The sequence below is a fragment of the Protopterus annectens genome, chromosome 6.part0, assembly GCF_019279795.1.
Source record: "Protopterus annectens isolate FY-2018-M chromosome 6.part0, PAN1.0, whole genome shotgun sequence".
Lineage (NCBI taxonomy): Eukaryota > Metazoa > Chordata > Ceratodontiformes > Protopteridae > Protopterus > Protopterus annectens.
The window spans coordinates 706,285,436-706,298,552 of NC_056737.1; the positions used below are offsets into that span (position 1 = coordinate 706,285,436).

The 13,117-nt window shown below is 37.8% G+C and overlaps 1 protein-coding gene across 1 annotated transcript in view; it reads right to left on the reverse strand.

Moving 5' to 3' along the window:
* Positions 1-13,117, reverse strand: part of SYNE2 (spectrin repeat containing nuclear envelope protein 2) — a 3,814,665-nt gene that overhangs the window by 3,273,540 nt on the left and 528,008 nt on the right. Inside the window, exon 6 of the mRNA XM_044073561.1 lies at positions 5,527-5,619. Coding sequence (XP_043929496.1) covers positions 5,527-5,619 — 93 coding nt within the window. The remainder of the gene's footprint in view (positions 1-5,526; positions 5,620-13,117) is intronic.

Genomic DNA, 13,117 nt, shown 5'->3' on the forward strand with positions numbered 1-13,117 from the left:
TCAGCATTGTAAGCTTTCAGTATAATAATATTCAGTCAAATGAGTTTTTAGTATTTTGAAATTTAGGTACTGTGGTCTCAGTAAAATGAATTTCAGTATTTTGAATTTTCAGTCATGTAAAGTAGATCTCTGCTTCACCTACATCTATTCTGTTTGCCTTCAGTGTGATCTACAGGATCATAGGAGGTTACTAGGCTAATGGCCCTGGGCCCCTTACAAGCCTAGCCAAGTATAACCCCAAGAATATCAAGATATTAAGCATAACTAAGTCAACAACTACTGCTCCTGTCCAAGAGAGACACAGGTGAAATTCCCTTGATGAATTTGTGGCTTCCCATCCAATCATCCAGATTATGCTTAAATAAGGTCAGTAAGAGGCTCTGTTTCACCTGAATTAGAAAGTTGTTCTAGAGGAGAGGTAACGTCTGTGAGACATGTCTGTCTCTCCAGCAAGTCCTGTTGATGTGACATACTAGTTGAGTTCCCTAGAGCAAGTGCATCTTATACCATATGATTTAGGAATTTGCAGCATTTCCATTAGAGCAGGATCTGAGATTGCTTTATATGCAAAGCAGAGGTTGCCTCTTGAGTAGTCTGTAAGACACAGAGTATAGTGACAGAGATTTCAGTCTGTCAATGTATGACATATGCTGGAGATCCTGGATTGTCTTTAAGAAACCTTTGAGGTCTTTCCAGTTGCTGCAGGTACCTGAAAGGGTACATACCAAAGGTAGCACTGTACTCTATTATGGGCCTGATGAGTGAGGAGTACAGGAGGATTATAACCTATTTTGTTCTGAATGCAATGCTCTTACTTATGAGATGGGTGACTTAGAAAGTCTTTCTTACCACTGTAGAGAAGTGGTGGTCAAAGGAAAGGTTGCTGTCAACCTGTGTGCCCAAATTGCATGCTTAGGATGTTGTCATTAATGTGGTAATCTGCAGGGACATCACCCTTGCTGAAGGGGATGACAATGCATTTTTTTGCACTGTGTTTTAACCCATGATTTTCGCACAGTCATTTGTCTGTATAAGTCCCTCTTATAGGAAGCTTACATTGTTTGCGGATTCGGTGACTGCACCCAGTTTGTAATCATCAGCAAACTTTGTCAGCCATAGGCCTTTTGTTTCAGCCTGCACATCCGAGAAGTAGACTGCAAACAATAGGGGCCCCAGCACCAATCCCTGTGGACCACAACTGGTTACGGGTCTGCTACTGGAGGCAGTCATTTATTTTGATTGTGTGTAGTCTATCAATGAGCCAGTTTGCAAACCACCTGTCAATATGCTTGAGTGGGGAATAATGTCAAAGGCCTGGCCAGGTCCAGGTAAGCCATATGCATGGATTTGCTTTAAACCAGGGCTTTGGTGACTGTCTCAAAGAAGTCCACCAAGTTCAAGAGGCAGGATCTCCCTTTAATGAAGCCAAACTGGGTTGGGTCAAGCATTTGGCAGTCTCCTATATCTTTGTTGATAAGGTCCATGGCTATTATTTCCATTGCCTTATAGATTAGGCTGGTCAGGCTTATGAGTCTATAGTTTCCAGGGTCAGTGGAGGCACCTGCTTTATGTAACAGGATGATAGTTGCTGTTTTCCACTCTGCAGGTAGAAAACCAGTGCTTAGACTCTAGTTAAAATGAGTATCTAGCGGTGCAGCTAGCTCCTGATTTAATCCATTTAGAACACAGCCTGGGATACTATTAGATCCCATACAGGCTATGTTTTTGGCTGTGTAGAGAGTGTTTATGACCTGCTCCTTGGAGATACTAGGTTGAGGGCAGCTGGTAGGAATGCTTCAGGGGATATGTGGCAGGGACATGGAGAAGTTTTCACTGAACTTGTCAGCTAGCAGGTTGGCTATTTATGTGGGTTCAGTATATCTGGTGCCATTAACAACCAGTTCTGCACAGATCTGGGGTTTTCCTTTAAGGTTTCTGATGTAGCTAAGGAAGGCCTTATGGTTAGCCTTAGCAAAGGAGGCTAATTTGGATTCCTAGTTAGCATTAGAATGGCTTACAAAGTGTCTTACTTGCCTGTTTAAGCCGAGGAGGGAATGCTTCCAATTCAGAGACCGTTCCTTCCTGCTCTTGGACAGCAATTTCTTTCTCTTATTGTATAACTTGTTAATGACAGATGTTCACCAGGAAGGCTTGTTCTTTCTTGAGGATCTTGTTTTGATCCTATGAGGTACAGTTGAGTCAATACATTTGTATAGATGCTTATACAGAGCATTGGTGTAAATCCCAACATAGGTTTCCATGCCATCAGTGAGGGCTGGGGCTATGAAGCTATTAATGCCATCACATATTAGGCTGTAATTGGCTTTGGAAAAGTTTTTTATTCTACTTGCTGCTAATGGGGGGGGGGGGGGTCAGATGTTATTGTTACTTCTAATGAGACTGATGTATGATCAGACCTCACTAGGGAGGGCCGCACACATGGGGTGGTGCAATGATCACCCATGTTAGTGAGCACCAGATCCAGAATGTTTGGGCCCTTTGTGGGGGTGTCAACAAATAGGTCCAGGGTATTGGCGTTGATGAAGTCCAAAAACCTTTGGGCACGTATGTTAGCACACATATAATTTACTCACTCTATGGATGGGTAGTTAAAGTCACCTAAAACCAGGGTGTTTGTATCTCGAGGCATTCAAGGAGATCCAAGTATGTAGTGTGGGTATCCTGGTTCATGAAGGGGATTCTATAACTGGAAATAACCTGGACAGGGGTCTTACCCACAGTCAGTTGGACTTGGATTAGTTCAAAGGAATGGTGTTGTTTAACCAATCCAGAGATGTATTTGTCTTTGATAAATACTGATACTTCACCTCCTTTAGTTGTCGCACTTTCAGTTTGTGATCTGAATGTGTGGAAGGCATTATAACCAGGTATAGCTGGGTGCTTTCCACAGCTTTAAACCAAGCCTCTGTGACTGCACAAAGGTCAGCATCTTCCAAGGTGAGGACTACTTCCAGTGAGTGCATTTTAGGTTTAGACTCCTAGCATTTAGCAGCATAAACTTGAGGTTGCTTTTTGAAGATATTTTTACACCAGGAAATTTGTTGTTATGACACTGCCTAAAAAAGGCACTATGGGGGAGGCAAGAGCCTTAGCCATTAACCAAAATCCCAGAGATGACATATAAAGACCATCTCTGGCAAAGCAGCATGGTCTATCATGTCATCCCAGGCTGACAGGTACAGGATCCCCTTAGAATAACATCAGAAACTAAATCAATTGTTGAAGTCAATCATTTTTTGTTTATATTGTGGTATCATCTTAACTGTTAAGGTAGTTTGTTGCTCAAGGCTTGGGACATACGACACCAGAAACTAAGTCAATTGTTGAAGTCAATCATTTTTTGTTTATATTGTGGTATCAGCTTAGATGAAGGTAGTATGCTGCTCAAGGCTACGGACATACCTGCCTGAGGCACATATTCAGAGAGCTCAGTCATATCTCTCTTCATACAGTTCAGTGAGGTACGTCTGAAGTCATTCACACCAACATGAACTATGACAGTTTGTCAGCTAGCAGGTTGGCTATTTATGTTTGTTCAGTATATGTGGTGCCACTAACAACTAGTTCTGGGCAGACTGCATAACGGTATTTGCTGTGGAGAGACTTAAGTACATGTGTGCTCTGTTGGATCCTGGCACCAGACAGACAGCTGACTGTAACCTTCTCCTTGTCCAGCCTGGTGAGTGGGATATCTGTGTTTATCACTACGGAGTCACTTATGACCAAAACTTGGTTTAGATGTGCTTTGCCTTAGGGGCTTGCTTGATGAGACAATTATGCTTGTTGGTTTATGTGTATTGAGTGCTGTAGGTACTGTATTAGGTGTAGCACGTTTGTGCTTTGTAGGTCTCACACACACACACACACACACACACACACACACACACACACACACACACACACACACACACACACACACACACACACACACACACACACACACACACACACACACACACACACACACACACACACACACGTCCCTTTCTTTAGGGCAGTTTGGAAGATCATCTGTGCCATGTTACTGCCTCTCCCACTGGGATTGCTTCATTGTAAGCATTCTTCTATTAAACTTCTCTAGTTCTGTTACAACATGTAGACAGATATGTGGTTCTAATAAAATGTAAATAAAATCATGTTTTCACAAAATGAAATCTGGGAATTATCCAGTAATTGCTTTCATTTCATTATAATTCATTATAATTTTCCTGTGCATCTATATATATATATATATATATATATATATATATATATATATATATATATATATATATATATACATATATATATATATATATATATATATATATATATATGTGTGTGTGTGTGTGTGTGTGTACAGAGTGAAAGAGAGGGGGAAGAGAGAGAAAGAGAGAAAATATAGATATTAATATATATAAAATGCTAAATTAAAAGAGATTCTAGGTACAGAACACCAATAAACCAAGCAGAACATATTATAAGTAACAAATAAAAGAATAAAGACAGGTTGTAGTGAATGAGTACTCAGGCCTAAAATGACAAATTCTGTGAAAATACTGTTTTCCAATAATTAGTCCACTTTCAGGATTTACTAGTATTTTTTCTGGAAAAATAGAAAATCTGTATCATTGCCAATTCACCTACAGCACTTCATTGTAATGGATGAGGGAAGCCAAGCCCCTGGCAAAAACATGTGCAGACTCAATGAAGACATGCAGAGTCTACAAAAAAGGCACCCCGCTGAGAAGCAAATAGCTGTGGCATTTAGTAAAAAACAGAAACATACAACATTATGAGGCTCTGTTACAAGGCAAAAGAATGAAATAGACATGGATATGATATTAGGTAATGACTGATGAAACAACAGACTTTTATTCAGCAAAGCAAAACAACTTGACTTCATTTGCTGTTCCAGCACCTTCTTAAAATTTCTGTTAAAACAGACAGTTTTGCTCCATTCGATAACTTGCTCAGCTTTATTATGGCCTAATAATCACAATGAGCCTTCTTTTAAACTTCACCCATGGTAATAAGCTGTCTGCAAATGTATAACAGCAAATTTCACAATTTGCCATTTTCTGTTAAAACTACATTTTGGGGGGGGGGTCAGATGTACAGTGTCAGTTCAAGCAATTCTGATAGGAATCGATGATACTGCACTGACTGAAAACAAAAAAAGCTGGTGAGTCATCTTCCAGCATCCTGCAGTTAAAGACTGTTAATATAAGAAAAAAATAATTAATAATATAAACTATGGGGGGCTTCACTCCTCCCACTAAACTACTGAATTATTACATCCATGTCCTAGCAATACTGAAGTAAGTGCAAACTGGTGGAAGAACTTTCTCTGATCTGCGGCTCTAATTTCATTAATTTCATTCAGTAGGTCACCCAAATTCATTTACATATTTCATCCATGTAAGCATGAGGTAAGGAAACATAATTCATGGAGAAAGAAATGCAACACCCAAATGTATATTCCATGCTCTTGTATATTAACACTAAGCAAATCATATTTCTTACCTGAAAGTGTAAAATTATTGTCCAAATTAATCCAAGAATAATAGAAGGATTCCCTTCAGTAATGTCAGCGACATGCACGTTGACAAGTTTGACCTAAGAAAGTAAATACATGGTTCAAAAAGATTATATTAGGATTTCAGCAAGACAAATTTAATGCTTTAGTAACGACTCATAGCAATATGATTCCTCGTAATGTGTATACACATTTATAAAATAAAAGTGCAGTTGTGGATAATTATACCTACTGTAAAAGGGGATCTTTGAAATGTATTTACTTTACTATTAAATCTGAAGATTAGGGACATCTCATACTTTGATTTGCTCAGCTTGAAGTTGGAAAAACTGAGGTCTTTTCCTTGTCTGCACAATAAAACATGGGCAGGTATACACTAATACAGGTGTATTAGTGGTTTCCTCTTATATGCCACTCTGGTGCAGGCTTGCTTCCTTTCTTTGAGATATGATTTTCTGTCAGCAAGTATCAATACAGAATAAAAACACAGTGTAGTCAAAAAAAGGACAAATAAACAACAAAAACTGCCCCAAAATCCACAAGACATTTGAAACAAGATGTAATCTGCCACACTTTATTAAAGGTTAAGAAATGTTGTCCACATCGATCAACTTGGATTTCAACAGAACCTACAGATCTAACATCATAAGTTTATTTAAAACATTCAGTCATGCATGTCGCAATTAATTAGAGTTATTAAAGTCATACATCTATTTATATATTTTGTTAGTATAAATTAGAATAAAAAAATCAATTGTAAACCTTTCTGTAAATAAAATAAAACCTAATTGATTAAATACACCAAAATTATAAATGCATACTCAAACAATAACATAAATCTAAAATCTCACAACTTCATAGTATGAAGTTTAAATGTACTAACAATTGAAACATTTTCAGTTGTCATTAACAGTTCTCAGCGTTCAGTCACTGTTTCCCATGGCCCACCCCTAGGATTCTGGTCTACCTTCTCCAAAACCCCAAATAAGAACTTTTAGCAGCTAATAGACCCAGTTGTGTGTTTGAATAGGGCATTTTTCAAATTTCAAACTTTTTTCAAACATGGGTTAACATGGCAGTATGTATATATAGCAAGCCAAAAGAAAGTGATAAAACAGTAACAAAAAATAAAAAGAATACTTCATCAGATATTAGAGATGAAAACAATAATGACATGACTTTTGTTTTGCTGTTCATAACAAACGGGTTTCATTCGTTGTTAAAAATTCTAAATATAGACAGGATGTATGTAGCAAGGAAGATGTTTGTGATGACATTATGACCAATAACAGGCAAAAGGTGATACCTAACTAGTCCTACTGTTTATGGATTATGAAACAAAATATAAACATATATAAATGGGTATATAAAAAGATATGAAATACACATGTATAGCAGAGTAAAATAAATATGTGTAATAAACCCATCCAAGCAGTTGTATGTGAAAAGAAAGCTTGACTGGAAAAGAGAAATCTTGGTAGGAAAACTACAATAGTCAGAAAGTGTAATTATGCAGACTTCCCATAATAAATAATAAAATACCACCAGGATCACCGATCCAAGAAGTAAGCAAATTCAATGAAACACTTTTAAGTTGTGTTTCCCATAATAAACAGCTAACTGACTGGAAAAAAACACACTTTGTCTCTCTGTATTTTATCACACACACACAGATACACAGAATCACACACACACACACACACACACACACACACACACACACACACACACACACACACACACACACTTTCTTGTAGCTTCCTTGTAGCTGCAGCAGCTAATTTTGTTAGTTTTATTTATTTATTTATTTTTCTTATGCTAGTGGAAGAAACTAGCCTTTGGTGAAAATGCATGCTGACTAATATCTTCACAGAAAGTACCAGAGCCAAGAACCAATCTGGAAGACCAACAGTAATTCTAGCGTGCATTTTCAGATCTGTTCCATCTGAGTGCTTATCTTAATATGCAGAATGCACTGCTTCTAATAGTGAAGGATTCATTCGAGTATAAACTGTACTGAAATGTAGGAATGTTAAGTGAGGGTGTTATGTGCTGTTTCACAATGTCTTTCTATTCTTCCTCTATTCAGACAAAGTGAAAATTCATATTGAGGTGTGCAAAGTAGGACTGCCATGGTCTGTCTGTATATAAACATCACAAACAGCACAACTTCATAGCTGATGGCAATTGTGGTGATTTTCTTCCTCTTTTTCTTTTGAGGTTCATTGGTTGGTACTAGTCTATCGGCCCTACGGCCTATACAAGACTAGCCATAACAATTGCCTGGCTACTTCTTCCCACAGTATTTACTTCCCTGTACCCATGTCTAGATTTTGCTTTGCATGTGGAACTTAATGCTGAGGCAGAATGTGATCGCTTGAAATTCACAGTTTTGCATTTTTTTTTTTGTACTGGAAACTTTATCTTTTACTCCAAACAGTATCTTCTTAGTACATGACTCAGAACTTATCGTAAATGAACAACCTGCTTATCCAAGTATATGCCTTCATTAAGTTTAGCAAAGAACTGCTGCTCTGCAGATTACAAACTAAATCAGATTATCAGAAGAGGAAATGTTTAACATCGAACAGCCTCGAGTGGTGCAAAACTGGTGAACACTATCCACCGTGCTAGGTATTACCACTTCTTTAGAAAATGGACAGAACATTAAATTAAAGCCTATACCACAGTGAATAACAAGCATTTTCTAACAGGGTGTCGCTATACAAGGGGAGCCCAATGGAATAAAGTCCAAAGTTTAATGGAAACATATTAAGCCAATGTGAAACATGGATGAGAAAACACTGTCATCATCTACCAAATACACTGTAGTTTAGTGAGTATGAATAAAATAAAAAAATAAAGAAAATAAAATTAGTCTAACAAAGTAACTAGAGTAGCAGTTACATGACTCTGTCATTTTCCTTCCACTCACTTACTTGGTAAAAAAACATAAATAAAGCCAACAAAATTAACTTCCTGGAGCAACAGCTACAGGGACATGTGTGTGTGTGTGTGCGTGTGTGTGTGTGTGTGTGTGTGTGTGTGTGTGTGTGTGTGAGAAAGTGTGCTTGCGTGTGCATGAGAGGTCAATGCAGTGCTTTGCTCTGCATGTGCATTTCCCTTATTATTACTAACTGTATTTCTTCATTAATTTGTTAAGACGTGAGGTTTACATAGGCAAGACGATGCCTGTAACTGTTGGGCATATTTGTGTGTGTGTGCATGTGCCATGACACCTCTTAGATGTACTTCCTTATGAAGAATATTACTCATTCTGAATATCAAACTTCTATGTTCCTACTGTCCATTATTGAAAGGGTTTGACATACATTCATTTGTAAGGATTGTTAACAAATATCCATGCTAAATTATATTGAATAACACTGAATGATGGAAGCCAAGCTTGTCTTTAAAATACTAGCGTGATTGATGCACCTTTGTGCAATCACTAGTGTGCAACCAGCCTGCTCTTCTTAAGAAGAGTATATTGCTGGTATGATGAGGATATCCCCTTTCCCCATGTTAGTACAACTTTGGACTTGGTATATATATATATATATATCAAGTAACGAGGGTGAGGATGCAGCTCTATTTTCCACTGATTTTTCTCTCTTGAATATACTTATTTCTAATTGTACTTGTGTAAGGTGATCCCAAATAAATCAACGATTTGTTAGGGAACCCAGAATTATATTAATGCATCAAAATAAGAAAACATTGTTAATAACCATGCTGTGAGTTTCCTAGCTGTAGTCATTGGGAAGTGGTTCATATTTTGCCCATTTGTTCCACATTGTGAGAAGCAGTGTTCCACATTTTAGAAAGGGAAGGTTGAAAGCTATAGTGTGTATATGTGTTTGTGTCTGTAGACCTATTAGACAAACACATTAAATACAAAATAATTTAATAAACATCCCATTTTCTAACTGCAATAATGTCCCTCGAGTAGGCACTGCAGGAAAATGGTGGACTTTCCAGGTTTGGCTGTGGCATAGGGCCTCACTACATCCCTGTGTAGTTGACTATTTCCCTTAACTCACACCCTGTTGGGCATTATTGCTTGCTTCCTGAAATCTGCTGCTCATAGACAATTACAGATCCCTTACAATGCCGATGCACACAACACCATCATTTAGCTCATTGGCTCAATGTTAACAAATGAAATAATTTATAGTAACACAAACAGTGCTGCTAAATTCTATTGTGGTTTTGAGTGGATGCTACCCAATGCAGATAAAATGTACTCAAATACTTCAATAATAATAGCGAGAGTACATATTACACTTGACATTTCAGCCTTGTCATGCTTCCCATTAACGATTTTCATTCTGTTAGCAGGGTTCCATCTAGTAAGCCTCCATTGCTTGATTATTGAATATGTGCAGGTCTCTTACCCAGACAGTACTCCTGGGCCGAGTCTGAAAGAGGTTAAAAAGAAGCGGTACTCTATCCCAGTAAAACAAACAAAAAAAAAAAGCCATATACTACTAAGTACTATTTACCTCACATTTACTAGGTAGTTCTATGTATTTTACTATTTAATATATATATTTTTTCAGATATTTTGTATTGATATTTATTATAGGCCATGGTGGTGCGGCGGTTAGCGTTGTCGCCTAACAGCAAGAGGTTCTCCCATTCGATTCACGTCTGGAGTGCCTTCTGTGTGGAGTCTGCATATCCTCCCTGTGGTTGAGTGACATTAAAGACATGCAGGTAGGTGCGTGTGTGAATGTGCGTGCCTTCTTTGAAGGTTGGACGTCGGGCTGGCAACTCGGCACCATAAAAATCCACTGCCAATCATTAGCGGACAGGAGTTCCGCTGTGGTGACCCCTAACCGGGAAAAGCTGAAAGACTTTTTTTTGTATTGATATTTATTGTTTCCTGACATTTGACAACTCCAAGGATATTACTTCTATGCATTACATGCATTGCTTTAAGTAAGAGTGCATGTGTGATTTTTTTTAAAGTTCTCATCTGTTTATACGATTTTCTATTTTGGTAATGTACATTTTTGACTATTCTGCTTATTTACAAAAATCTGAATTCAGAAATGTATACATGCAAATTTGGATTTGTAAGTCATTCTCATTTAAAGTTTGTGAGGTGCAGCTGGTGGAAAATTACTTGACACCTTTTATGACTCTGCTGTTGGGTAACTGTGATTCTTTTTATTTTAACAGTGAACAGTGGCCATAAGCACACCTTGATATGTCATGGGAGTTATAACATTACAATGTGCACTTGTTTTGACTTTTCTATCTAAATGTCATAAAACTGAATTCATAAATGCCATCTTGCAAATATGTAGGTTTTGGCAGTAGAGCAATTAATTCAATTTCCAAAAAAAACGTCAGTGAATCAAGAAAAGCAGTCATGAAAAGACCTGTTAGACAAACACTTTACTTAGAAAGTTTTAGAAACCATAGCAGAGTGACTATAGTATCAAAAGACATTTATTGTTTGAGTGCAAATGGCTACAGACTGCCTGAGGACCATGTGCAGACAAATGTCTCTACCAATAATGGTGCAGCACTGTCTTGGGGAGATGGACCTCACAGTTATGTAAAAGAAGTGTCCCAAACCACTACAACGTAGGATTTACTGCAGAGTTACTCTCCCTAAATTACAATACCACAAGGTCAGTATTACATGTGTCCACTCTTAAACAACATCACACACCAGAAGTACTACAGAAAACAGCAGAGGAATAGCATAATTCTCATGGGGACTTTTTAATTTAAAAAGTTATAGAAATATGGCTAGTTTCTCCGGTTCGATCCTCGGCTGGGGTGCCTTCTTTGCGGAGTCTGTATGTCCTCTCTGTGGTTGCGTGGTTTCCTCCGGGTGCTCCGGTTTCCTCCCACATCCCAAAGACATGCTATAGGTGGACTGGACACTCTAAATTGGCCCTAGGTGTGAGTGCGTGCCTGTGTGTGTGCGTGTGTGTGTGTGTTTCCATGGAAGGATGGGCGCCAGGCTGGCAACTCGGCACTGTAACACTCCACTGCCAATCATGAGCGGACAGATGATCTGCTGTGATGACCCCTAACCGGGAAAAGCCAAAAGAAGGAGAAGAATAGAAATATGGCTAGTAAGAATTAACTCTGTCGAAATCTGTCCTCTGGTCTAGCAACTTTCTACTATTATGTTCCTGATATTTTTGTCTCTGTTACTGCAATATTGTATTTAATTATTATCTTTGTTACATGTATCCTTATTTAGATGTATATGGCTAAAATTAGTTGAAAAGATAGTGACATTTTCTCTACTCTATTTAACCAGAGTTTACATATTATTATTATTAAGTACAACAAAAAAGGAGCACTGGTACTCTACACCACTTTCTACTGAAAATACAATGATAATAATAAAACAAAGCTTTTAACAGGCAAAATCCTAAAACTGAATGCTCTTACTTACATACATATTTGCAACTTTTTTGTTAATGAGGAAAAAATAAAGAAATTTCCTACATCCTTTAACATACAAATTATGAAAACATTAATACCCGTTAATTCTCTTTCAGAGAGCCACTGTACATGCCTGACTAAACTACAAAATGGAAATACACAGCCTGGGTTCCTGCAACTCCTAATTCAGCTTGCATACTAACTCCCAAACCTGCCCACCTCAGTTATAAACTGTGCTATCAGAGCAACTTACTGCAATTAAAGGCATCTTAAAAATATATATGGAGCACAGCAGCGTATTCTAAAGGTGTATCTTTCAATTCCATCCACACCTGCCTTTACTCTCTGCTGCAGTAAATCACTTATCTTTCTCATGCTCTAAAGCTGTCCCAGAAAAGTGGATGGTGGCTCCACCTGTATTGTCTGATAAATAAAATAAACTAATGACATTCAGATCTTCTCTTAAAGAACACTAAAGAAACTGCCAAATGCAAATTGCTTACAAACAACCACCTTGCTTAGACCCACTAAATCTCTAACACCTCTGATATAAACACTAAACCTACTAACTCAAAACACCCCCCCGCTTTATAGTTCCAACCTCCTATTTTCTCTTATTCCCTTTTCCCCTCAATCCTATTCTATTCTACTTCCCCATATTACTCCACTCCTTTCCACTCACCATGACTGATAATGCGCTTCCTGTAACCTCCAGCACCTCCTGACCCCTGCTAACTTCTTTCAGTTCTGCCACTAAACCCCCATCCTTCACTCCTCTCAAATCTAATAGCATGTCAATATATATTAAGAAAAGTTCTACAACAGTCCTTCTATTGTAAGTATTCTGCTCATCACTGCATATTACTTACCAAAATATTATGTTTTTTTCATTTTTAAACTATAAATATAAATAAGTGCATCTATGGTTTCTATAATTGTCTCAAAGTGAAAATGTATTTTATTTCAAGTGAGATTCCAAGATGGTAGATGTCTGAGTAGTACACTCTCCACAGAGCTGCTAACAGAAAACAACTAACTCACTTCAAAAGCCAAATAACTACAAGATCAATGGGTTCATTTTGTGAAACAAGGCAAAATACATCAGATATCAACTAAAAGGAGCTTTCCCAGGCACTAAACTGGTAAAATTCCTTATCTTTT